Source organism: Equus asinus, chromosome 21 (genome assembly GCF_041296235.1).
Source record: "Equus asinus isolate D_3611 breed Donkey chromosome 21, EquAss-T2T_v2, whole genome shotgun sequence".
NCBI lineage: Eukaryota > Metazoa > Chordata > Mammalia > Perissodactyla > Equidae > Equus > Equus asinus.
The window spans coordinates 52,633,789-52,659,576 of NC_091810.1; the positions used below are offsets into that span (position 1 = coordinate 52,633,789).

Sequence of the window (25,788 nt, forward strand, 5' to 3'; positions counted from 1 at the left end):
CTATTTTCAGTTACAAGTGACTCATTTCTGCACCAGACATGTCCAAGGACTAAGGCAAGAGCAATCTGATAAGAGAAAAAAAGGTAATTTGAATAATGCAGTGTAATGGAAAGATCAGTGGACACTGGGTCTGCCGTGTTCCAAGGCCGGTTCTGCCATGGCTTGGCTGTGTGACCTGCTGGTGGGGCCAAGGGCAATTACTTCCCTGTATGTAACAATGATGGAGGATATACATCAACCTATGACCTCACAGGGGCATTGGAAAGACAACACTGTACACGAAATGACTTAAGCTGCTGCCACTTCAAAAGAATACATTCCAAATTACCCCAGATTGTGTTCTTTTTGAAGTACTGGCAGGTGTTCTACACTGGCAAGTTCCTTCCATTTACTCAGGTGATTCACTGAGGATCTGCTCTGCACAAGCCTTTATGCTAGGAACTGAGGACTAGAGGAGAAATCAACGTGTTAAGGTATGTCTAATGTGTTCTACATATTTGCAACCTAGTTGGAGAAACAAAGTCTATATAATGATTTCACCATTTCTAGGCGGCAGAGTGAGTGGTTCAAACAGTGCTATGGATCGATGATTCTTTCAGTCCTCTTGTCCACGAGACAGTAAATACACCGTTTATCAATCCAAAGACAAAATGAGCAAACGTGGATGTCTGGTGCCTAGTCCCTGTGACAGTAGACTGTTATGGGAGCTCAGTAAAGGGAAAGATGTGGAAAAAAAAAGCTTCTCAGAGAAGGTGAGTATCTGTTAAGTATGCTAGATATCTCACTGACACTCTCTTTCAATCCTTAAAACAATCTTGTGAAGTAGTAAATTCTCATTTACAGATGAAAAACTGATTCAGAGATACTAAGTAACATGGCCAGGACACAAAGCAAGTAGCAAGGTCAGGATTTGAATCTAAGTCTGTTCTGACTAAAAAAGCCTGAGGGCTCTCAGTTCTACCATGGATGTGATCAGCGTGTAAAGAGGGGGAGAGAGGAGGAAGGCATTCTGGGTAGAAGGATCAAAAGAAGTCCAAGCTTGAAGTTAAAAGAGGATGGCCAACTCTGGTAGAGTAGGGGGAAAAAGCATTGGGCAGTTAAGTGAAATAAAGTTAGGGATAGATTGTGAAGCAGCTAGAATACAGATGGCTAAGAAATGTGAGCTTAATTCTATCGGTCAGTAAGATGAAATTGTAAACAGAGGAGCAGAGGATGAAACCAGGGCATTAGGAAGGTGAACTTGATAGCAGGACAGAGATGAACTGGAGAAAACGCATGTGATAATATAGAAAAATTATTATTTAAAATTCCAAGCAGTTTGATATTTGAATAAACCCAGTAGTAATACTACATCTCTTGTATGGATCTTTGTTAAAACACACATCCAGGCACATTTTAAAAAATGGCTATTATGTCCTACTAATTCTTAGATGGATCAGAAACCACTTCCACCTCCAAATGCATCTAAGAAAAGAATACTCCTTAGGTGAGAGGCCCTATCTAAAAACCCGTCAGAGCAGGAAGGGCCGGAAAGAAGGAAGAAGAGCAGAGGCTCCAACTCACAAACTCCTTACTAAAGAAAAACAAAGTTGCACAAAAGTTGTGTCTTCACATTTACAGAAGTGCTCAACACTTTTTTCCAGGAGAAAAAAGCGAAGGACTGACAAATTAGAGAAGGACTTTCATATAACCCCACATTTCCTTTTTCATCTAAACAAATGTAGAGTTTCCACTTCTCACAAAAATCAATACAAAAGCATCAGCCTCACCACTTAAGGGCCAAATTTCCTTTCTCTTTTACAGATATAGAGCTCTTTTTTTTATTTTCGGTCTGGACTGGTGAATTTAGTGCCTCTTTGGCAGCTCATAAACAATCGTAACTCTCAAATTCTCCATCCCATTCAATCTTTGCCACAGGAAAATTCAATTGCATTCCGTAACCTAATGCTGAGCTGCATCAAGCCAGGGCTGCATACTGCTTAAACACACCTGAGACCTGGGGTAGGATCATATTAAACTCTTTAGTGACTATCAGATAGACCACAATAACCTAATTAGCAAGCAGAGCACAGGAAACACTTGCCCAGCCATTATCTTAGTCAAAAACACTTTGCGGGACTCATTCACCAACAAAGTGATCACCTTGCAAAGGGAAACTGGGAGAGAATAAGGAAACTTGGCGAGGAAAATGTGGAGGGAAGCATGCAGCTGGGGTTTTTCAAAGAGAATTACGGTACACAGAAGTGGCAAAGGTAAAAAGTAATCATCATCTTTCCTGCAAAATATCTGATGTTGAGCAGATCACCTCACTTCCAATTCTGCACCCCTAACTTTAAACTGAACCTTCCAGAAAGTTAAGTGAGCTTGCGCTTCTGGGGAGCACAGGAAGTGCCCAAACCACACTGTGAGATCCTCATATCCCTACAAAGGAAATGTGATACCAATGCCTAAGTACGAAGACATTTTAACTTATTCAGGGAGGAATAAGTTTCTCAAGAATTATATTTGCTTCCGCTGCCAAAGACATTCTTGGTCTACGGCCACTGGATTTTCAAACAGTCCCGAGGTAAAGCATTAAAACCAAAGTGAGGAGAAGAAAGTTATTCACAGGTAAGAAAAGTGTAAGGGCTGAGGGTCATGCTAAGGGAAATACATGTTTTTTATTTATCCAGGACAAGCCGAAACCCCTACAAATACCTAACTTACAACTCTAACGACCAAAGCCTTTTTATTTCTCAAAGCCTCAAGAACTTGGTTTTACCGAAAAGTCAATCTGCGGTGCCAAAACTACCGCGATTAGCCTCTGGCTGTCAATGCGGACTGAAGAACCTACTTTACGCTTGCGCTGTGTAAAATTTAAAGCCAAGTAAATCTTCCAGGATCTTACGAGTACTGACTGTACTTTCTATTTCCCCTGCATCCTAAAGACTGGTCAGGCAGGCTTCGATGCCCAGCGAGAGAAAGGTGTGTCAATTTGTGCGTGGACTCAAAGGTGCAGCCGCTCTGGGCCCATTAAAATAAGAAAAAACTTCCCTTCCAGCTCTGCTAAACTGTAAGGATAAATTTAGCCGCCACCTCTCCAAAAAAAAGTGGGGAGGAGCGCGCCTTGAAGGGCTGCACCCAAACGCCGACCCCGGCGTGCAGGGAGCCGGTCGGCAGCTTCGCCGTCCCGCCGGGGGCGCCGAGGCCGGGCGGGGCGGAGAATGGCTGGCGGGACCGTCGCTCCCCGGCCCGCGGCGACGCGGGCGGGGCCTCGGGGCGGCCGCAGCCCACACGCTCCCGGAAGGGCCGCGCCGGGCGAGGAAGGCGGGGAGGGCGCGGGGCTCGCACCCGGCCCGCCGACCGGACTCGGGAGTCCTCCCGCAGGCCGGCGGCCCGCACCTGCCGCCCCGCCCGCCGCCCCTCGGGCCGTCTCGGTCAACGACCTCCGGCCCGCGGGACTCACAGCTTCAGCTGCTCGTAGGTCGTCGCCGCCATCCTGCACCAGCACCTCCTTCCTCCTCTTTCCGCCCGCCCCGCGCCGCCACCTGGGCCACGGCGCCCCCAGTCACCAGGGCACGGCGGCTGCAGCGCTTGGCCTCGTCCCGCCCCTCTGCCCGCCCCGCCCGGCCTGCTAGCGAACGGGAGGCGGCGGTGGACAAACTTAGTGCGCGCGCACTAGCGAATGCAAGACGTGCTGCCCCAGGCGGTGCATTGGAGCGCAGGGGAGAGCGCGAGACGTCGCCGCGGCGGATTGGCGGAGCGCGTTTGCTGGGGAAAGGCGGAGCACGGGCCGCCGTGGGCCCGCGCCGCGGCGGCTCGCGCAGGGGCAGAGGTGTCGTGGTTGTGTCGACGAGCGTGTTGAAGCTGTGTAAGAGGTGATCTACATTACAGTGCAAGCTGTGCCAGCACGGGGCCAGTGGCGCAATGGATAACGCGTCTGACTACGGATCAGAAGATTCTAGGTTCGACTCCTGGCTGGCTCGAGGTGTGCTTTTTGCCACATCTCTTTTTGAGACTACAGGATCTCCTTGGAAAGGACTATGGCTAAAGTGTCGAAGTTGAATATCTTTAATTTTAACCCTACTTAGCCCGAAATGTCAACTTTTAAGCTGTGTTTGGAACCCGAAGTTGTGTGAGGTGGTTTGTAAATTGCAAAGCGCCTTATTAACGATGTACAGTACATGAGGAGTCTCTGTAAATGGGGTACATATAGGAAAACACCTGGAAAGGTGGCTCTTTGGAGTCGGGGTGTGCTGTGGCCCGAGGTTAGCTAGCAGATGACACAAAAGCGCATTTTAGGCAGCAGTTCTGGCCTTTTTTCCCGTAGAGCGGAAGCCCATGTGGTGAAATGGAAAGCGGCGCAGTCCCAGTTTCCCAGGATGGGGTGGGCTCCCGCTCTACCCCTCTGCGGAGAAGGAAACCCTGCAGCGCGCCTGCGCGCGTTAGACGGGGTCCGCAAAGTGCCCGGAGTCTACAGCCCCGTCCTCGGAGCTCCGGGTCCAGAGGTAACCTGGCCGCCCAATTCCGTCGGGAAACCTTAAAACAGCGGTGTTTTTACAGTAAGAAGGCCCTAGATAATCTAGTATATTACCCATTTTCTAGGTGCCTGGCTCGAAGAACTGAGGCGGCCCGAAATGTCTACCGCAGACGGGACTCGAACCTAAGGAATGGCTGAGACGTCGAACACTGTCCGTTAACCAACCAATCGATCAATCAATTATCTCTCCAATATGTTTTTTCCTCCTGAAGAAATTTTAGAAAATTTGTAAAATACAGAAAGTTATTGGGAATAAAAATAACGCGAATTCCCATCCCGAGATTATTACATCCCATCATTTTTTTCCCTATAGACTTTTTTTTCTTCCACACTTTTTAAAATATGGGTATACCTATACCCATATTTTTCCAAATTTGGGGTTGTGCTAGAAATGCCTTTGTGTTCTCATTTTGTCCCCGTAGCTTTTTGTCTGAGATTTAAGGTCATTAAATATTGTCTGCAGATATCCCATTGGAGAACTAGGTATTTTAAGCACTACCCTTTTGTTGGGAATCTGGGTTATTGTCAGTTTAACACTTTATAAAAATAACCCTCTGTGGAATTATTTCTGAATGTCTTATAAATTTCTAGATGTGGAATGATCAGATGGACATTTTTAACGTCCATTTCATGGACATTTTAAAGACTTTTGGTACGTATTTTCAAATTGCCCCCCCCAAAAATTAAACCAATACACACTTCCATCAACAGCATGTTTCCTTGCATGCTAACCCACACTGAGTATTATAAATTTCATTATGATTTCTTTGCAATTTTCATAATTGAAAAACAGAACTTCCTTTTACTTATTACTTGATGTATATATTTTCTCTTGATGTGTGTACTCCATTTTTTCTTATACATTTGTTAGACTTTTTAATATATTAAGGATATGAATTCTGGCTATCAAACACATTACAATCTTTTTCCAGTTTATCATTTACCTTTTCCTTATAATACTTTTGAACCTAGGGTAATTTTCACTTTTATATATTCCAATTTACCAAGATTTACTTTACGGTTTCTTCTATTGCCTATGTACTCTTTTGAAAATGTTTTTTGTTTGTATTGTTTTTTCCATTTACTTTAATTCATTTGTAAATAAATTTTGTTAGTCGTCCCAATGGAAAGATCAATTAAGGGTTAAAGCCTGTCGCTCTTATTGAGCAATCATGGGCTCTAAGCTCTTTACTTGCACTAATTGAATCAATCTTATAACAATCCCTTAAGGGAAGTTTGGTTGTTATCCCCATTTTTGCATGTGAGGGAACTAAGTTTGCTTAAGATCATTGAGCAATTAGGAGGCAGAGCCTGAGTTAGAACCTGAGTCTAGGCTCTTGATCCCAAAGCCGTCCCGCCTGTGGATAATGCATGTCAGAGTGGACTCAGGCCCACTTCCCTGTCCGGGCATGAATGGCGATCACATACGCACCTCACCCCTTCTCCCCTGCTAGTTAGCAATCAGAAGACCTCATCTCTAGTCCTATGATGATTCTACTCACCAGACCTTTCCTCTCCTTTAATAAAACAGAGATTTAAGTTGCAGCCTATCTCGTAAGGCTTTAAGGAAAGAATGTTTCCAGCTGGACAGCCACCTCCCTGCAGAGAGCTCCCAACTGTGCTCTCTGAACATGTCACCATGTAGAAATTCTGTCACCGCAGAACTAAGAGACACAAAGCCTGACCTTTCTTTGCCAATTGTGTAACACAAGCCAAGGCCTCTGTCAACATCAGTGAGACTGAAAAACAGAAACTGATCCAGGCAGAAACAGGCATTCTTTTGGGGTTTTTAAATGCTAAACAAGCCAAAATCAAATTCTAGGGAAAGCAACATTCAGGAGAAGAAATCAGCCAAGGATAGGTAATATAAATTGACCTCGTTAGCCAAGTTTTTTCTATAGCAAAATTATGTTACCTATGTAAATAGAAATATTTTACAAAATCTGCAGAGGCTTCCCATGGAAACAATCCCAGCTACAGATGAAGTTTGTTAGTCCCATCCAAATGCTCTCTGCAGCCCACTTTTACGTCCATACTTCCACAGGAGAGTGTGGCTCCCGAATGCTGCTCCCATGCATGGACTTTTATTCATTCTGCCTGTTGTGGGGTCTGCATTCCTGCTAAGTCTCCAAATTGGGTGTGTTCCCTCTCTCTCTCCATCATAGGCCTGCTGTGGGCCAGGTCCCATGGGCAACACAGGGCCCACAGCAGCCTGTCCTTGCGGACTTGGATCAGTTGGAGGAATATGTGTGTAACCAAGTGGTGGGTTGCGTTAGGCTGCCTTACACACCTGGGGGTATCTACATAACCAGGACTTCTGAAAGTGTTGCACACTTGGGCTGTCACATACCTGGGATCTTCTCCTGGACCAGATTTCTCTGGCTTCTTTTTCTCTCAGAGTATGATGTACTCTAAATATTTTTTTACACTTAGAGTCCAAAGTCCAAATCACTTTTACGTATGAACCACTTCTGTTTTCAACCCAGGAAAAATGCAAACCCTACTTTTAGCAATGCCTGAAGAAAATGCACTTAATATCCCCAGGATATTCTTTCATTTCCACCCAAAAAGTTTGTTGGCCTCTGTGGTAGGCTGAATAGTGCCCACCTCCCAAGATGTCTTGTCCTACTCCCCAGGGCCTGTGTGTGTCTTCTCTTACAAGGTATGAGAGACTTGGCAGATGTGCTTAAGGGTCATGAGACAAAGGGATTATCCTAGATTATGTGGGCGTGCCCAGTGTAATTGCAACAGTCCTTAACGAAGCAAGGTTGGAGAGGAGGTGTGCCAACCAAAGTCAGAGTGATGCAGCTGAGGAATGTGGGCAGCCTCTAGAAGCGAGAAAAGAGCAAGGAATGGCTTCTCCCCTGGCACCTCCAGAAGCAATGCAGCTCTGCTAACATCCCTGTAAGGCCTGTCTCTCCGGAACTGTAGGATAATAAATTTGTGTTGTTTTAAGTCATTAAGTTTGGTTATTTGTTAAGGAAGTAGTAGGAAACTAACACAGTCTCCAAACAGAGAGCAGCGAGAAGCCCTTCCTCACCCTCACAATGAGTCTGTTAGGCTAAGTAGCTGTAATGAACAAATACACTGAAGGACAAGTTATGGCCCCCAGCAGCCAGAGGGTCAAACAGCTCCCTCTGTGTGAGACTGCCCAGGATGGAATCTCTGCTCTATTTACTGGGTACTTATCGTCTAGAAAGTTATTTCACCCTTCTGTGTCTCAGCTGCCGTGTTGGTGAAACGAGGGATTATAAGGAATATGGTCCTTGGAACAGTATCTAGTACTTGAGGAGCACCCAATAAATGTCAGCTGTTACTGTTGCTCCTGCTTCAATCCTGGAATTTCAAACCAAACCAGATTCCCCACTGCTTCAGCCCAAATGGCCCAAAGACCTGAGCCAGCTAGCATTTGTCATGACTGTGCCATCTCTTGCCAGCTCCAAGTTCAGGGGTGTCATTTTGATAGCCTGAAATTGGCCATCCTGGGAGTGTTTATGTCATAGAAGCCAGCAAACACTCCCAATCAGGGCTTAATTTTTTTCCCCCCAAAAGCTGATTTACTAGCACACCATGGCACAGACCACCCTTTTACCTGACTGTATTTTTTCCTCGCTTGTAGCACCAGGGTCATAGAAAACAGCAGCCTATGTTTATAAAATCAGAAGAACTTCTCTCCTCACTTAAAAAGATGTTTTATTTTCAAGTAAGACAACCACAACAATCAGCATCCTCGCTCTCAGCTCTCCCATGTCTTTGGTACATGGGACCTGGCAACCACCGGAACGAAACTGAAGCCTAAAACAAGCCCATGGAGCAGTGAAAGGCAAGTAGCCGACCATCTCCCTCACCCCAAGGATTCTAACCACACACTCAACCCCTTCACTCTGCAAATCCTGCCTTCCTGCCCATGCTTGCCTCAAATCTAGAGGGCCACTCACCTCTCAGATTCTTTGGTCATAACCTCATTAGAAAAAATCAACATACACAAAAGGGAAGGAGACACTGCATGCCACTGCAGCATGACCTTAAGAGTCTCAGTGTTAAGGACTTGGTTGAAGAAACTGCCGATTCTTGGAAAATGATTCTCCAAGGGTCTCTCACATTCCTACACAACTGCCTTAGTTCCAGACTATCTTTTCAAAGATGTCTGTGAACAGTCTTGGATGGTAGAGACAGTGTCTCTCTCTGGAGCAAAAGTCCGGCAGGCTTATCACCCATCATAAAAGACTGTGGTTCACTAGGGTTGGGTTTCCTCTTGCAACGCAGGCCACTGCGTGTGCAGGTATCACCTGGCCCTCTTCATGGGGCCCTGCAGGAACCGGAGCTCAGGGAACAACTGCAAATGCTGATAAACTGAAATGCTATTGCTGTTGCTGTGAGTAATAAACTGTCCTTTGTCTCTGACTCAGGAGTCTCATAACTTCTGCCAGTGTAAGTGAACATAAGTGAGGCCATCTTGTTACACTAAATAACCCTTTCCTAGTTACAACCTTTCTAACATGTGATCATTATAAATTGCTGCAGGCTTTCAGAATTTTCCGGCCCTGATCCTGTACATGTACCCCTGCTGAGATAAGAAGGCCTCCAGGAAGAACGAACACCTGTAGGAACAATGGGAGATCTGGAGCCTGTCACGTAGATTTCTAAACCCCCTCCTTACTGCCCATTTTTCCCTATATAACTGCCTCAAGATTCTGTAATCCTTGAAGATGGGTTTTTAGACATTAGTCAGCTGTCTTCTAATTAGCTGGCTAATCTAATCTAATTAAAACTTCCTTTCTTGATCCCCAACTCGTTGCGATTAATTGGCTCAGACCACAGTGAGCAGAGCAAGCCCACTGCTTGATATCACCAGGATCCATGAAACCATGGCATACTAGCTTATTTAGCTTACAAGTAGGGTAAACTCTGAAACCCTTCACAGTTTTGGGGTTTTTTTAAGGTTTTATTTTTCCTTTTTCTCCCAAACCCTGCCTGGTACATAACTGTGTATATTTTTTTTAGTTGTGGGTCTTTCTAGTTGTGGCATGTGGGATGCCGCCTCAGCATGGCCGGACGAGCAGTGTCATGTCTACGCCAGGATTCGAACCAGCGAAATCCGGGCCGCCAAAGCAGAGAATGCGAACTTAACCACTCGGCCCCAGGTCTGCCCCCACTTCACAGTTTTGTGGGGGGTTTTTTGTTTTTTTTGAGGAAGATTAGCCCTGAGCTAACATCTGTTGCCAATCCTCCTCTTTTTGCTGAGGAAGACAGGCCCTGAGCTAACATCTGTGCCCATCTTCCTCTACTTTATATGTGGGATGCCTACCACAGCATGGTGTGCCAAGCGGTGCCGTGTCCGCACCCAGGATCTGAACCAGCAAACCACGGGCCACCGAAGCGGAACGTGCACACTTAACCGCTGCGCCACCGGGCCAGCCCGTCCTTCACAGTTTTGACACTTTTGTGTTCCTTTAAGAATCCACAGCTATAAAAGACCAAATCCAATTAGCAAAAAGCACTGGCTGCTGACTCCACACACAGAAAAGACGACCCAGGAAACATCATTATGTTGGAGAGCACTTTAATGATCTACAAATTGATGCAGTTTTATTGTCATGATATTTTGAATTTTATAGTAACAGTAAAATTTTGAGTAATTTTATAGTAACAATATTTTGAAGAATTTTATAGTAACAGTAAAATTTGGAATAATTTCATAGTAACAATATTTTGAATAATTTTATAGTAAAAGAAGAGACAGAGGAATATAATTTCCCTGCACAGTGAAATTTTCATACACCATATGGAAATTTCCCACATCTGTCCAGTTCTGGCTCAGAATAATACATAGCTAATATATTTTACTCATTTTTTCTATAACTTTTAAAAGTTACTTCAAATAGTAACTGGGGAATTAGGACCTATTCCTGGCACAAAGGAGAGTACAAAGAATTTGGTTTCCTGGCAGACAGAGTTTTAACAAGCGCATCAAGCAACAACAGTTTGGGGGTCAAGCTGAGCACACATTCTTTGCAAGTGTACCAGCAACTATCACAGCTCTCTTTGGGGCACATGGGAAACGGCACACAAAAACAGCCGGGCAAAGACTGTGAATTCCAAATAATTCCCTCAAGTCCTAACATTTCTGTCTCTCCTTTTGTAAGTGTGACCTGAGCCCATGAAAACAAGGTGATGGCAACACTTGAAGGTGATCAGAACACCTTGCTTATCGCATTGGCCACCCAGGTCTCAATGACATCATCTCAGTGGACTCAGCTGAAACAAGTTTTCGCTCGAGCACTAACCACGGAGAAACGGAACCTGCTGCCATGTACAGGCAATGACCCAGACAGGACTAAATGCTCCTCCGTGTTAAGAGATGAAGCAATCACTCTACTCAATGACAGAGGGGGGAAGAACATGAGAGAGAGAGAGAATATCCTGATCTAGCAGGCCAAACTGGGTTACTGGCTTTTCTCAGACCACCCAGGCAGTTTCTGAATGGCCCTAGCTAGGGGGGGAAAAAAAGACAAGAAAAAACTAAAGGGCAAAATGAGGCAAAGGAGAATGCTGGAGGCGGGCTTTGGGGTCTAGAATCAGGTCATAATTCTCCTCGTTGATCTAAAGTCCAAGAGCTGTCTAGAGAACTCAGGAAGGGCTATTTGCTTTACCTTTTAAGACAAACTTATTCATCCTGGTCTACCAGGTGCCTGTGTTTACCTTCTACGTGCCTATAAATACAACCTCATTACAGTTCTATTTTGCTAGAAACTTATAGAACATTTAAAATACCAGGTAGGTGGCCATCTCTTCATGGCTTTTGTGCATGGGCCCGAGGAGGAGAGAAACAAGTGGGGCAAGATTCCTACTCGGTGTCCTCTCCAGGGATGCTGATAAGACAAGTTGCTGCCCTGATTTCTAGAACGTCTGGAAATTCTCTTACGGCTCTTCAACGATTTAAAATGCCATATTTGCAGAGCTATCTGAATCACTTCAATCAAGGCCACTTTAAAAATTTCATTTAAAAAATTAATCACAGACTGTTTAACTAATTAGTTACCCAACTTACAAACAAGTCTCTGCCACTTCTGACAGTGGCTCCAAGGCAATTTCTTCACTCTGTTTTGACTTGGAAGTGGAGCGAAGGTGTGTCAGCAAGGCCAGAGACGTTCCTCAGTTGGCACAGGCAGGTTAAGACACACTGGCTGGCTTCATTTGCCCACCAGCCTTGCCAAAGCTGAGCTGAGCAGGTCGGTGGGAAGAGAGAGGTATGACCCCAGGGTTCACTTTGCAGGCCCCATGCATTTACGAGTTTTCAGGAGGCCCAGCCCATGAAAAGGAACCAATGAAAGCACAGGGCCCTAGCTGAAGTGACATGTGGCCAAAGAATTCCAACAGAATGAATTTAATAGTAACGGAAAAGACAACCCATGGTGCCAATTCTGTGCTTCTTAAAGCAACTGCTACCAAATGAGTGAAAATAAGGCCTAGAAGTGGTGCCAAGAGCAGTGAAAAGTCTGTGCGTCCCATGTGCCTTTGGGCTCCACTGACCACCCTCTGTGGCACCAACACCCAGTCCCCTGGCTCTGGGTGTGGGGTGAGGGGGTGGAGAGCAGACGCGAGATGCATCTCCTGGCCTGGCTGGCAGTGGTGAGACAGCCCCACCCTCCTGTGACAAGGCCACGGGGCCCTCTCCACAGGCTGAGAGAGCAAATGCCAGCCAATCTTTTTTTTTCTTTCTTTTCTTTTACAGCTTCTTCTCATTGAAATACCAAGGGGTATTGACCTCTGGCCTCAGGAACGTGACATGCAGGGCAAATTCTGCCTCTTCAGAGGCCTTGAAATCTTGCCAGCGTGTGGCCCTCCCTTAGCCCTTGCCACTCCAGGGTGGCACTGTGCTGAAATGCATAAGGCTATAGCACCTCGTTTCAATCAGATCTATTCCCAGTTGCCCTTCAGTTAAGAATACAGTGGCCAGGCCTGCTGGAGTCTAGCCTGTGTGAAGCCAGAGATTCCTAACATAGCTAGGAAGGTATCTGAGTCCAGGGTGAGGGCCGAGCACCTCCTTAATCTGCCATGTGGTAAAGCTCTTATCTGTGAGGTATTTTGTGTGTGTGGAAGATTGAAAGTGGAGGAAAACAAAAAAAGAAAAAACAAACAAAAGCATGTACCTTATACCGGTTTCCTCAAACATAATGCCTGTGCCAAGAACTGGGCAAGAGAGAAACCTGTGAAATGAATATCATAACTTACCCTGAGGCCCTCCCTCTCATGCTGGCCTAGAGACCTCACACACACAAAAACTCTCCTCCTTTACCAAGCGCTGGCTCTCAGTCTGCGAGCAGGACTTCACACTGTTAAATAAGCGAAAACAGGCACAAGAGATGTCCCCCCATAGCATCTGGAGTCTTGCCTTTGCAGGAGGGACTCCAAAGTCACAGACTCTGGAGAGCTCCAGATAAAAAGCACAAACAAGGGGCCAGAAGAGCCTGGTGCCTGCACCAAGTTCTCGTCCCGAAGCACAATTTGCTAGGACAGGGCAAATTTCCGTTGGGCCCCCAGCTGCCTGGAAGGGAGTGAAGATTTGCAACGGCACATGGTACGCTGTCGGCAGACGAGCAGGAAACCGTCTCGCTTATTTCAAAACTTAGCTCTGGCTGAGCAAGTAAATTCTCCCTAAGATACAGAGCACATGTTAGGGCTTCCCTCTTGCAATAATGCAATTAAAATTTGCAGCCATTCTACAGAAAAATCGAAGCTCAACATGGGTGGGGGGGGGGCAGTGTGTGTACATATGCGTGTGTGTACATGCACCCGGGGCAGGAGGGGGTGTTTGGGTGCAGGGACTTTCCTAAGCGGAGGGAAAGGGTTGAATGTATTGGCAGCTGAAATCTCTCTTCACAGGATATTGTGAAATACATTCAATGCAAACCTTTCCCTCTGAAGCACGAACTGTTACCAGAGTGGACAGGAGGGTTCATTCAGGTACGCTGATGCAATCTCCTGTCACATGCCACACACTTGCTGGAGTGTCTTCCTGAGTAATCTGGTGAGGGTGTGGCAGCGGAGAAAGGCACTTGGAAAATACACACAGACAGGCAGGGTCCACCTCCCAGGTTAAAGGCCAGGGATCCCACGTGGATGTGCAGGAACTCGCCAGCCTACCCTCCTTCCCCTCTAGCCCAATTCCACCCCAGGGGCCACTGGAATTAACAGGCAGATTTCTCATCGTGCAACCCTGGCTTTTCATCCCCGCCGTGATGTCTGTGAGAGGCTCCGGCTAGAAGCGGTGCTGGTGAAGGGCTGCGGACGAGGGGCCTTTCTCCAGCCTCTTAACGTGGCAGGAGTGACAGAACAGGTGGTCCTCCAGTGGGTAGCAGCGGTGACCGTCTTCATCATTGAGCTCCAGACCACAGTCCTGGGGTAAGGCAAAAATGTCCAGTGGTAGCAAAACAAAATAAATGGACTGCAAGACTGACACAGAGGCCACAGTCCCCACAACTAGCAGAAGGTGCTGTGTGATTCCATCCAGGTGGAAAATGCTGGTGCAGAAACACGCAGCTCCTGCCCGGGGAGGATCTGGACTGTGCTGTCCGACACGCAAGCCACATGTTGCTCTCGAGTACTTGAAATGGGGTGGATCAGAACTGGGATGTGATGTCAGTGTAAACATACACCACATTTCCAAGACTTAGGACAAAAAAAGATGTAAAATATCTCATGAAAAACTTCTTAGATGACAATGAAATAACATTTTTGATATATGGGTTGAGTGAAATATCACAAAAATGAATCTCACCTTTTTTTTTCTTACTTTTTTCATGTGGCTACAAAAGAAAACTTAAAATTACACAGGCCTTGAATTTGTGGCTCTACGATTTCTATTGGACAGCACTCGTCTGGACTGTGAGGAGAGGCCTGTCAAGCAATCGTTTCACCATTTTCTCCAGCACCTGGGGGACCACTGACAATAACTTCCACCTGCTTCTTCAGTGCTGGCAGTGGGATCAGCCTCACGCCACCACCTGCCGTTCACCCCATGCACAGCATCACAAAAGAAAGCTCCTCTCCTTCCACGGGTGAATCCACTTAATGCTGGCTGAAACTCCACAGGCACTTAAGTGTTTGCACTCTGCCCAAGGGCTGGTGAGGGGCTACCCCAGGCCTGCCTGACAGTCATGGGGCACCAGTGGCTCCTTCAGCCTGGGGTGTGACACAAGGACACAGCAGGGGCAAAAGGGCCCCCACCCACCTTCGCATCAACCAGAGACATGCCTGTCTCCAAGGTGGTTTTCTTCATGATTTCCAGGGCTCGGGTGAGAAAGGGGGTCTTGGCAGATAGAACAGCCAACAGGCTGGAAGGGAGGAGTCTCTTCCCCAAATCACACAGCTGCCTGACAATCTGGCCCCTAAACGGGACCTGAAGCTCCCCCTGCACATGACCCACCCAGCTCTGCAGTTTCAAGGAGAGCAGCTGTGACGGTTTCAGGCCTTGGCAGTATGAATGAGAAGATAGCAAAGCCTTTATACCCCAAACATCCTCTCTAACCTCCTCCCTAAGTCAGGCTTCACCCCATTTCCTCCATCAGCTCTGGAGGGCAGCCCCTTGCCCGAATCTTGTTGACCATCTCATGCCCCAGTGAATCCAAGATGCTTTTCTCTGGGACTTCTACAGCGGGCTTCGGGGGCCTGGGCAGGGGGCCTACCTCGCAGTGGTAACACTCCACATGGTAGTCTCTGTCCATGGACACGACACGGATGGTCTCATCTGAGCCCTGGAGCGAAGGAAAGCAGAACAAAAGGCCAGTTGAGGGGCCCACAGGGCTCCACATGCTGTGGGGGTTGGGGGGGATTCTGAGGTAACAAGTAGGCGGCCTTAGGAGAGGAGCATAAATGAGCCGTGGCTATAACACTGGTAGGAAAAAGGACACAGTCAGCTGATGAGAGGAAGTGGGAGGGACAGCAGTCCTACCTTCTGGAATGTCAGTCAACACTGAAAAGAACACCTGCATGGATGGTTATTTTTTAAAAATTAATAAAAGGCAAGCTTTCTGCTTATCTTCTAACCTCGGAGTTAATATCAGAGTTTGACCTGATTATAGGGTCAAGGTCACAAGAATGACACTGGCCTAGGGATGCCGGCTAGTGAGAAAGGAGCTTCTTGGTGAGGACACTGTTTCTCTCAGAGTTGAGATTTTAGAAGGGTCTTTTTTAAAGGCGGAAGGGTAGGACACAGATCTTGTAAAGCCCCCAGAAGCAGGTCTGAAAGAGCCTCTTACCTCAGGAGGAAGGATGGGAAGGCCACAGGCGGCACACTTGGGGGCCAACACCCTGCGGGAGAAGCAAAGGAGCCGTCAAAGGCCGCTGTGGCTTTTCTGGAGGCAAGGCCCCGAACGAGACTTGTGTGGAAGCCTGCACGGAGCCTGCCTCCCAGCCGGGGCTCTTCGAGTGAATCCCTCCAGCCCTCGTGTAAAGACGAGCGTGGCTCCCTCTCTGGGACATGCTTCAGTATTGCTTCGAGACTGTTCCCCAGGGTAACAAGCACATTTGGCCGCCTCTCGCTCTCCTGGGGGAGAGGCTGACCAGTCTGTTTACTCCTTCACGGTGCCTAGGAGTGGCCCAGGCAAACCAAGGGTGGTGGAGACCAGCACCGCTGAATAGGCGCCTTTTGAAGTTGGGTAAAGCTGGAGCCACAGGGCTTGGCGGCTAAAGCCTGAGGTGTAGCTAGGAATCTGATTATAGGGTTTTTGTTCTGTTTTTTCAGTAAACGTGATTCTTTAACCAGTTCCTGCCTGCAGGGGCATCAACTAACCTCCCAAGGCCCCTGCTATACCCCTCAGTGTTAAGCTTTGCCGGACTGTGGACTAAGGCACGAGCAGCCTGCAGCCACCTCAGCAGGTTTCCATCTTCGACTCTGCTGAGAGCAGCGTGGCTTACACGTGTGGCTCCCCTCGGCTCCCATCCCTCCTTACTTGTGGTAATCTCGGACGCAGTAGATCTTGTTCTCTGAGTCCACGGTGAAGGGCACGCCGTCCAAACACTCGTTACAGATGACACAGCGGAAACAGCCAGGGTGGTAGGACTTCCCCAGGGCCTGTAGGATCTAGGGGCACAAAGGAAGAGGCCAGGACTCAGCGGGGATTATGGGAAGGAAGGGATGGTAGAAGAGAAAAACACATCAGACCGAGGGACCATATGAGCAACCAACCACACGGGGCCCACTCATCCCAATTTCACTTGGACCAAGGTCAAGATGACAGGGCGGGAAAGGATCATCTAGTTAGATGTACAAACAGGAGGAAGCCAAACAGGATCCTTCTTCTGTACTTCATAAACCTCCAGGAGGGAATTTAGAGGGCCCCCTATCAAAAGACTTTTACAGTTCTTTGCAGGAACAATTCAAAGCAGGGCCACGAAAGCATCCATCCCAGATTTGGGAAGCAGCAAGTACATGGAAAGATTAAAGGAAATTCCACATGGAAATGGCAGAACTTGGAAAAAAACCTCTTAACTTCTGCCTCCCAGGTGCCCCTTCTAAGCAGCTTTGACTCTGCAGCCTGATAATCCAGAAACCGTGATTCGCCCCTGATTATCTCAAATCCGGTGTAAGCAAAGCCTCTTTGTTGTTGTTGTTGTTAAACACAATGAAGAGAAAGCCCCAGAAACCTTCCTCTCAGCATCATCCGATCTGGATATGATACCTGGAACTGTAAAAGGCCATCCTGAAACCAGGACAGAGCCCAGACGAGGAGGGGAGGAGCGAGAAGAGATGGCAGGAACACCCTTGGTGATGTCAGTGAGGAACCAGATTAACTCACCATGGAACTGCCTGCCTCCAAACCTCTTCTTAGGGCAGATAACACATTCTTCCTATTAAGTCAGTAGTTCTCAAAGCGTGGTCCCTGGACCTGCAGCAACAGCATCACCTGGGAGCTCATCAGAAACGCACACTCTCGGGCTTCACCTCAGATACAGTGAATCAGAAACTCAGGGGTGAGGCCCAGCAGTTGCTGTTTTCACAAAGTGGTTCCGGTGCAGGTTAAAGTTTGAGCACCACTGGTTTGAGTTAAAACGAGTCTGGATTTTTCTATAATTTGCAGTTGAAAGGATCTGTGCTGACTCAACAGGAGATTCATTTCTGTAGTTACCTACGCCACGAAACAACACAAACAACTGAGCTGTGGAATCAACACCAGCAAGCCTGCACCCAAATATCCATCTGCAAGGAATGTACAGAATGGGCATCAGGATTCTGGAGTCGTGGCCAGACAGAAAGCCTTCAAACAGGCAGAAGGAAGGGGACTCGGAACTGAGGAAACCCTTGTCAGTCCATTGTGAGACCTGTGAGAAAGACATGCCGTGTTCCGGCTCCTTCCAGCAACCTAGCGCTGCCTCCGAGGCCAATGCCACCCCTTGTGCGGGGCAGCCAAGGCATAAAGGGGGGAGTTTGTGCTATTCCAGCTTTCAAGCTTCCTCAATTCCCTCTGGGGTTTCACTAACCTTTGAGGACCCTATTAAGCTGCCAAATAGGAAGAATGACCGGTTGGGCTTCCAAAGTCCACTTGGCAATCTGGACCTTAGGATGTATTTTGACCTGTACTAATGCTGTCTTGGCAGAAGGAGATCCTTACATTAACTTAACCCACACTGTGCCAGAAGTGTGATAGGACAGATGCCATTTTGCTGCATTTTGACTAGCTGTAATTTTTTTTTGGAAGATTAGCCCTGAGCTAACATCTGTGCCTATCTTCCTCTACTTTATATGTGGGACGCCTACCACAGCATAGCTTGACAAGTGGTGTGTAGGTGCGTGCCAGGGATCCAAACCTGTGAACCCTGGGCCACCGAAGCAGAATGTGCGAACTTAACGGCTGCGCCACAGGGCTGGCCCCTGTAATTTTTCTTTATGTGGGAAAATGCCCAGTTCTAACTTTCAAGCCCAGAGTATCCTCCTTGATTAACAGAGCAGGGTACAGACAGACAATTCACACAAAGGGTTGGACAACTGAGGTTCTGTTGGAGAATAAAGGGCGATATCTGAAGGAATCTTCCTCTGCATTATTTCAATTCCTGGCAGCAGTTAAGGGTTCTGTTTTAAACTGGGGGTCTCTACTAGACAGACGTTTGCTAAAAGTTTTCAAGTCCTAGGGAAGACCTGTAAGAACCCAGGTTCAATCTCACGCTATCCCGTGTGCTAGAGATGGTCTCCAAAATACAACTCCTTCCGTTCCTGTACGCACAGCCTGATCCCCGCTTCAACAAGTGGAGAGTATTTCCCCTCCCGCTGAAGCAGGACTGGACTTGTGGCTGTCTTTAATCAATCAAATGAAGAAGAAATGAAGTTCTGAGATTTCTGAGTCAAGCACATAAGACTGGCAGCTTCCGCCTCCTCTCCCTTGCTATAAGGAAGCCCAATCTAGACTACTGACTAAGACTGTCAGCCACAGGGAGGGAGGCCTGGAGGGTGAGAGGTCATCTTGGCTGTCCAACTGTGCCATTAGCTGAGCACAGCTGAGTAAGACACCCCAGTCAATGTCACACAGAGCAGAAGAACCGCCCTGCTGAGCTCTAGCTGAATTCCTGACCCATGGAATCAGGATAAATAATAAACTACTGTGGTCTTAAACCACTAAGTTTTGGGGTGGTTTGTCATGCACCATAGATAAATGAAATACCCTGAGGCCCAAAGGCGGCTTAGGACACCCAGAAATAAGAAGAGCGTATAGTCATGTTCATAAAGTTGGACACTGCTGATCTCATATGCAGTGAGTTTTTCAGAAGGACTCTAAAATAAAGGACAAATTCTTTTTTTTTTTTGAAGATTGGCACCTAAGCTAACATCTGTTGCCAATCTTCTTTTTTTTTCCCCTTCTTCTCCCCAAAGTCCCCCAGTACATAGTTGTATATTCTAGTTGCAGGACCTTCTGGTTGTGCTACGTGGGACACTGCCTCAGCATGGCTTGATGAGTGATGCCATGTCCGTGCCCAGGATCCGAACCAGCGAAATCCTGGTCTGCCGAAGTGAAGTGTGCAAACTTAACCACTCAGCCACAGGGCCGGCCCCTCAAGGACAAATTCTGCTAAAGTCTGGCAGGCACTTGGGGAAGGTCAGGCTGAGGGTGTGTGGCTCCTACCTGCCTGGACCCCATGGGAGGAATGGTGGAGGGCCATGTTCCCACTGAGGCATGAGCTACTAGCGAGGACACAGCTCTCTTGGGCTAAGCTCAGCTGTGCTATGTCAGAGCCGGCCGACCGCAGGTTCTCTCAGGAACAGGGTCGGCTCTGATCCACTGTTGTTTTATATACATTAGCATAAAGCCAGCAGAAAGGAGTGTTTATGTCCATCAAAGACATGCCTAAGAGTGTTCAAAGCAGCTTTATTCATAAATAGCCAAAAACTGAGAACCACTCAAATCCCCATCAGCAGAGAATGGATAAGCAAAATGCTATATCCATACAGCGAAATTCTACTTAGCAAGGAAAATAAATGAACTAGCAACACAGGCGACAACATGACGAATCTCAAAAACATTTTTCTAAGTGAGAAAAGACAGACCCACAGGAGTCTATACCGTGTGATTCCATTTATATGAAGTTCCGGGACCAGCAAAACGAATCTGGGGCAATAGAGGTCAGAATAGTGGGTACCTCTGTCGGAGGGGGGCACTGTCTGAGAGGAGCATGAGAAGGAAATTTCTAGGGTGTGGGATGGAGGAGACGTTCTCCATCTTGATCTGGGTGGTGGTTACGTAGGTATATGCATATGCAACAATTCATTCAGCTGTACACTTAAGATGTACACCCTTTACTCTGAGTCGTTTCTCAATAAAAAGGTAAAAGGAAAAAAAAAATCAATGATTAGCAATTCCCTTCTCCAGAATGGAATTAATAGGTCAGCTTAGCGAGAGATTTAATAAGTCTTTCCAACTAAAAGAATGAAATACAATCATTTTCTCTCACTAGTATATTAATGAAATTCTACGGGGCCAATCTCCAATGGTGAACAATTTGATCCTGAGACAGAATAAAAACTCTGTATTCATTAACCTCCCCACCTTACTCTATAAGGAAGCCAGGCAGGAAGAACTGTCCCCACTGAGAGAGAAAGACACTGAGGCCCGAGACAAGCTTAGAGAGCCGGTGACTGAGCGAGGGACAAAATGTATAAAACTTACTCCTTGCTCCACTGCCCCAAAACTCATCTTAGGACCAGACTGAGTGGGGCAGAACACGGGGAAAAACCACCGTGTTTACCTGACTTTCTGCACCCGACTCAAGGGAGCTGAGGTTTGTGCGGTGAAAACAGACTCCATTTGCCATCTCACCCGGGACACCACAAGGATCACAGAAAATCGGAGGGAGGCCAGTGTGATCCGGACAGCCCAGAGGAGAGAGCCACACGAGAAACACGACATTGCGTGGACCAGACGGTTAAGGATGCTAATACCAATAAAAGCCAACAACGTGTGTTCTACTAGAGCAGGCAAGCTGCGTTGCATAGGGTCTTCTTTTAATAAAGCCAGCTGTAGGCAAAAATCAAGAGAGGAAATAGCGCTCTCAATTATGAATTTCTTTTTTCTCTGAATGCTTCTCCCGCCCACCACACTATTGTCTTGGTCGGCTGACCCTACTCACCATGTCCATGATCAGATGTCCACAAAGAAAACACCTGTCCGCAGACTGCTGGAACCCAGAGTACTGCAGAGGAGAGAGCAGAGCCAAGTCAGCCCCGGCGGGGCAGATGGATCCAGCCACCTCCCCGCCAGCCAAGAGGAGTTCAAGGCATTTCTCAGAAAGATGTGTCACTCTGTATAGGAATCTGTCATTTCCCCAAGGACAACACAGCTGTGTGATGAATGACGGAATATCCTCTGTATTACAAACGCTAAGACCACTCGCCCTTACAACAGCTCCATCCAGGCACCCACAACACACCAGGTCCGTGTAAGAGGCTGTGCACGGAGACGCCTTCATCTCGAAATCAGCGGTTCTCAAGGAGGAGTTCCCTGGCACCCCCTGGGAACTTGTTAGAAATGCAAAGTCTTGGGCTCTACCCTACACCTACCAAACTGAAAACTCAGTGGGTGGGACCTGGCAACTGTTTTCACAAGCCCATCAGGAAGTCCGAGGGATGCTCATGTTTGAGACCACTGATCTCATCCTTAAAACAATTCTGCAAGGTATATACTATACCATTTCTCAGTGGAAGCAAAGAGAAGCTCAGAGAGGTTAAGTGAACTTCTCAAGGTCACACAGTCTATAAGAGGTAAGGATAGCATTCAAATTCAAGTCTGATTCTGGTTAAAAAGCCAATGGCTTTTATAGTTAGCTTTGAGAAACTCAATAAATCTGATCTTCCTTACCTTACCAAAACACACACACACAGCTGGAGTCTTGAAAGAGATGAAGAACTCACCTCAGAAAATACACTAGATACGATGCACTGGAAGATACTAGAAGCTTAGATATTGCAAACACTTAATGGGGGAAAATGTAACGGAAAGGAAGGAAGGGAAAAAGAAAAAGGGAAACTTTCTGCCACTCTACACCAGGTAATGTAGTGGAGGTTTCTGCTGCCCGGGCCTCCTCCCCATTCTAGGGGTAACAGACATCCCACACCCACTTTAGGGTCCCCAGTGATTCCCGGGGCTGACCCCATGCTGTGTCCCAAGGAGGGCACTGATGCAGACCTGGCCAATCAGAGCTTCGCATTCCTCCAGCACCAATGATTTTGCCCGAGGACGGGCACGTGACCCAGTGAGAACCGGTGAGACTGCAGGAACATGACAGGCACTCAGGCCTTCTGACTTGAAACAGAGAATGTCGACTCTGGAGTACTGCCACCATGTGGCCCTCAGGAGGCCTGAGACAAGCCGACAGGCAAGAGCCGGGGCCACAGACTGAAGAGAAAATGACTCAGGGCGCAGCGCTGGAATGCGTTTCCTTTTTACTAAGCCAAGTTGGGTTTGCTGGTGTGTTACTGGCAAACACGAGCCATAATGAATCAACCCTCACATTCACAAAGAAGCTGGGCCTGAGCCATGTCCGGGTCTCAGCTCCTGATCCCTGAATACAGGGTCGGTTCAGCTACACTCACCGAGCAGCACTGTGCTTGGTGATGCGCTAAGGATCTGAAGATGTAAAGGGGAAGGGGCGCATTCCTGCCTCCCCAGGAGCTTATGGTCAAGTAGGGGAAAGACTTGTAAAGGGACGTGATGCAGGGCGCTCACTGCTCCACCAGGGCAACCCTGGCCAGCACAGATGGGGATGCTCCACTGTAGGGGCAGGGGGACAGGCAGGCTGTCGAAGCTGCCGGGGCAAAGGAAGGGTGAAGACGTTCCAAGCAGGGGAAATGGCACAAGCAGAGGCATGAAGGTATGAGGCTGTGCGGCGTGCAGAGAAGGGCAAGCAGCAGAGTAAGCGAGACACGAGGCCAGGGAGCAGGCAGCTCCGGACCGCAGAGCTTCTGCCCATGCTTGAACCCTGGAGACGTGGGGCCTAGGCAGGCCGCTTGCTACCACACACACAGAGTGGAGGAGGCCCTTAGGCTAGCTGGGCTGAGCCACGGTGACTGTGAGCTAAGCAGGCCCAGGGAGGACAGAGTGGCACAGGGCTCAATGTTAGCCTCATTCTGGGAGAGACGAGAAGGAGGAGGGGTCGAGGATGACCCTGGGAGACTGTTCTCAGAGATAAGGAGCCAGGCAAGGTGATGTTTCAGCTTCAGACAAGTGAAGTGTGAAGGGACAGCCCAGGGGACTGTCCAGCGGGCAGTGAGATGTCAGCAGCTGGCCTCAGGGGTATTGCTGGGGCTGGAGCTCAGATCTGGGCATCAGTGGCACACGGATGGACTTTCGACGTGTGGAGAGGCTGCAGTCACATGGAGAGCAGGCGGGATGAGAAGAGGGGGGCCCCATCCCAGTGCAGAGGTTCAGGGATGTGGAGTAGGCAGAAATGGGCGAAACAACAAGAGGACAGGCCAAGCGACCCCAAAGTCCCTTCAAAGCACAGAGCTCTGCAGTTTGTCATTTGCCTCGGGAACATGGGCCACCCCAGCCATCTACAGAAGGGAAGTCAGACCTCTTTCTCCATCAGTGCAGCTTTCCAACGGCGCTGGGCATCATGGGGAGAACCCACCCCTTCTGCCCAGCCCGGACCCTCCACATGCTCCCCACTGACTCTGGTCAGGACGGGGCGGGGGACCCTTGGGTGACAAACTCACCAGGAAGTCTTCCTCACAAAACACTTTGCCATTGACAAAATAAAAGGCTTTTCCTCTCAGCTTCCGGCCTAAGGAGGAAACACAAGGGCAGGGTAGAAAGAAAATGTTAATATGCAGTGAAGAGAGGGAGAAAAGAAAGGAAAAATCTTTTAAAGCAGAAATAAACATGCAGAAAATGCCAGCTGTCGATAACCATTTCTGGTTACTGCAGCCACTGTGGCCCTTGGCAATGGGCGGGCAGAAGGCAAAACACAGGGTCCCCTGGTGGGTGCTCCTTGGCAGGAAGACCCAGGGCTGACCTGGGAATCATCCTGCGTCCACTTCTCGCACTTCCTCTCTGCTGAGAAAGAAGCCAGCGAGACAGGTGGTGACAGGAGGGCAGGGGCACACACAAGTGGGGGTACCGGGCAACAGTCTCTGGTGAAGCTGCTGTTTCCCACAGCCATTTAAGACCATCACCTTTGAAATGTTCACCCAAGGACACTGGTGACAACCTATCAGAAAAATCCTATAAGCTGGTCAACTCTTATTTTCCTCATTTTCATGTCTTTTTTCATCTAAACTACTGAAAACATACATTGTTGGAAAGATGATTTTTCCTGTTTTCCCTTGATCTAAATGGGATGGGCAGGAAAGAAAAAATTCAAAACACTCTGCCTCCTTCAAGACGTAACTTTAGTTTCCATAGAGGTAGGACACTGACAAGAATAACATACTTTGTCAACTGCTTTGATCTCTTATGACAAAACACAGTGGGGCCATGTGTTTAAGGTAAGCGGGAGCATCATTACCACAGACCCCGGAGACTCAGCGCTTCCCAGATCTGAGAGCATTTGCAGGGCCAGGCACAAAACATATGTGACAGACTCCGTGGGAGTTTCGAAAACTGAATGAATTCTAAACACTAGTGGAATCAAACCCCTTGGGGCTAGGGTCCACAGGAAACCAAAATCACCAACGTCGCAAACATTAACAGTGCACAAGACACACAGAAACCCCCTCAGCAAACACTGCGTGCCCTCAGCCTGTGACTTCCCAGAGCAGGCAAAGAGCACAGGGCAACGGAGAAGAAACTGGCGATGCAGATGTGTTGGAGCTCAGAAAGGGATCTGAAAGCATTGATGCAGAGGAAAAGCCACAAAAGGGGAAGTAAATTTAACTTCAAAAAGCAAAAACCTCCAGACGGATTAAAGACCCCAGCGTGAAAAACAAACGCTATTATAAGAAAATACACACAGCTGTCTTTGACGTTGGCATGGAAAAGGATTTCTTAGGTAAGACATCAAAAGCACATCTTATAATGGTAAAGACGTAACTAGGACATCAAAAATCTAAACTTCTGTACAACACAAAATAACAAACACAAAGTTTAAAAGACAAAATCGTTGAAAAGCCAAACTGCTCAACAGCAAGGAGGAAGGAGGGTCAGAGGCCGGCGGACGTGAGGCCACGTGGGGAGAACACGGGGAGGAGCAGAGAGGAGTGCACCTCTGGCCATGGGCTGCAGACATGGAGGCTGAGGTGTGGAAAGGAGGGGCTGACCACCACTGTCCTGCCTCTGTGCCCCACCCATCAGCAAGGCCCCCCTCCTGGCCTGGTCAGACCCTTCTTTGTGTGGTGTTAGTTGCTGCCAGATTCGCTGTCATCGCAATGTCTCCCCAGCCCTCGGATTGGTTCCTACAGAACTTTTTAATACTCTGAGTATATGCTACATTCCTTGAGGATGTAACTGCAATTTCAACTCGGCTTCATACTAGGAGGGCTTGGCAATGGTCTAAATGGGGGACATGAATGCTAAGTTGAAGAAATAAAAGGAAAGGTGAACCAGGGATCAGAAGATGGCTACAACACATAAAACAAGGTACCAGTATCTAAAACATACAAAGAACACCAACAATTGCAGGAAAAAGACAAGTAATCCAGTGGAAAAAATGAGCCAAGAATAGGAAGGGAAGGTGCAGAGAAGAGAAAACCTGTTAAACTCTAGGCAATAACCATTCAAAAAGATGTTCAATCCCACCAGCAATCCAGATCTGCAAATTAAAACCACAATGAGATGCTATCTCAT

At 47.8% G+C, this 25,788-nt stretch overlaps 2 protein-coding genes and 1 non-coding gene across 3 annotated transcripts in view; 1 reads left to right on the plus strand and 2 right to left on the minus strand.

The window, feature by feature from the left end:
* SACM1L (SAC1 like phosphatidylinositide phosphatase) overlaps positions 1 to 3,607 on the minus strand; it is a 60,960-nt gene extending 57,353 nt beyond the window's left edge. The window contains exon 1 of the mRNA XM_044754185.2: positions 3,446 to 3,607. Within this exon, the coding sequence (XP_044610120.2) occupies positions 3,446 to 3,477 (32 nt within the window). The 5' untranslated portion in view covers positions 3,478 to 3,607. The remainder of the gene's footprint in view (positions 1 to 3,445) is intronic.
* A 285-nt stretch (positions 3,608 to 3,892) lies between these two features.
* Positions 3,893 to 3,965, plus strand: TRNAR-ACG (transfer RNA arginine (anticodon ACG)). Its single transcript has one exon. It is a non-coding gene; the product is annotated as a tRNA-Arg (tRNA).
* Positions 3,966 to 10,065: 6,100 nt separating this feature from the next.
* Positions 10,066 to 25,788, minus strand: part of LIMD1 (LIM domain containing 1) — a 66,193-nt gene continuing 50,470 nt past the window's right edge. Inside the window, exons 3-8 of the mRNA XM_014852434.3 lie at positions 23,721 to 23,788; positions 21,137 to 21,199; positions 16,474 to 16,604; positions 15,781 to 15,832; positions 15,208 to 15,276; positions 10,066 to 13,919 (exon numbers count right to left, since the gene is read on the minus strand). Of these exons, the coding sequence (XP_014707920.2) occupies positions 13,782 to 13,919; positions 15,208 to 15,276; positions 15,781 to 15,832; positions 16,474 to 16,604; positions 21,137 to 21,199; positions 23,721 to 23,788 (521 nt within the window). The 3' untranslated portion in view covers positions 10,066 to 13,781. The remainder of the gene's footprint in view (positions 13,920 to 15,207; positions 15,277 to 15,780; positions 15,833 to 16,473; positions 16,605 to 21,136; positions 21,200 to 23,720; positions 23,789 to 25,788) is intronic.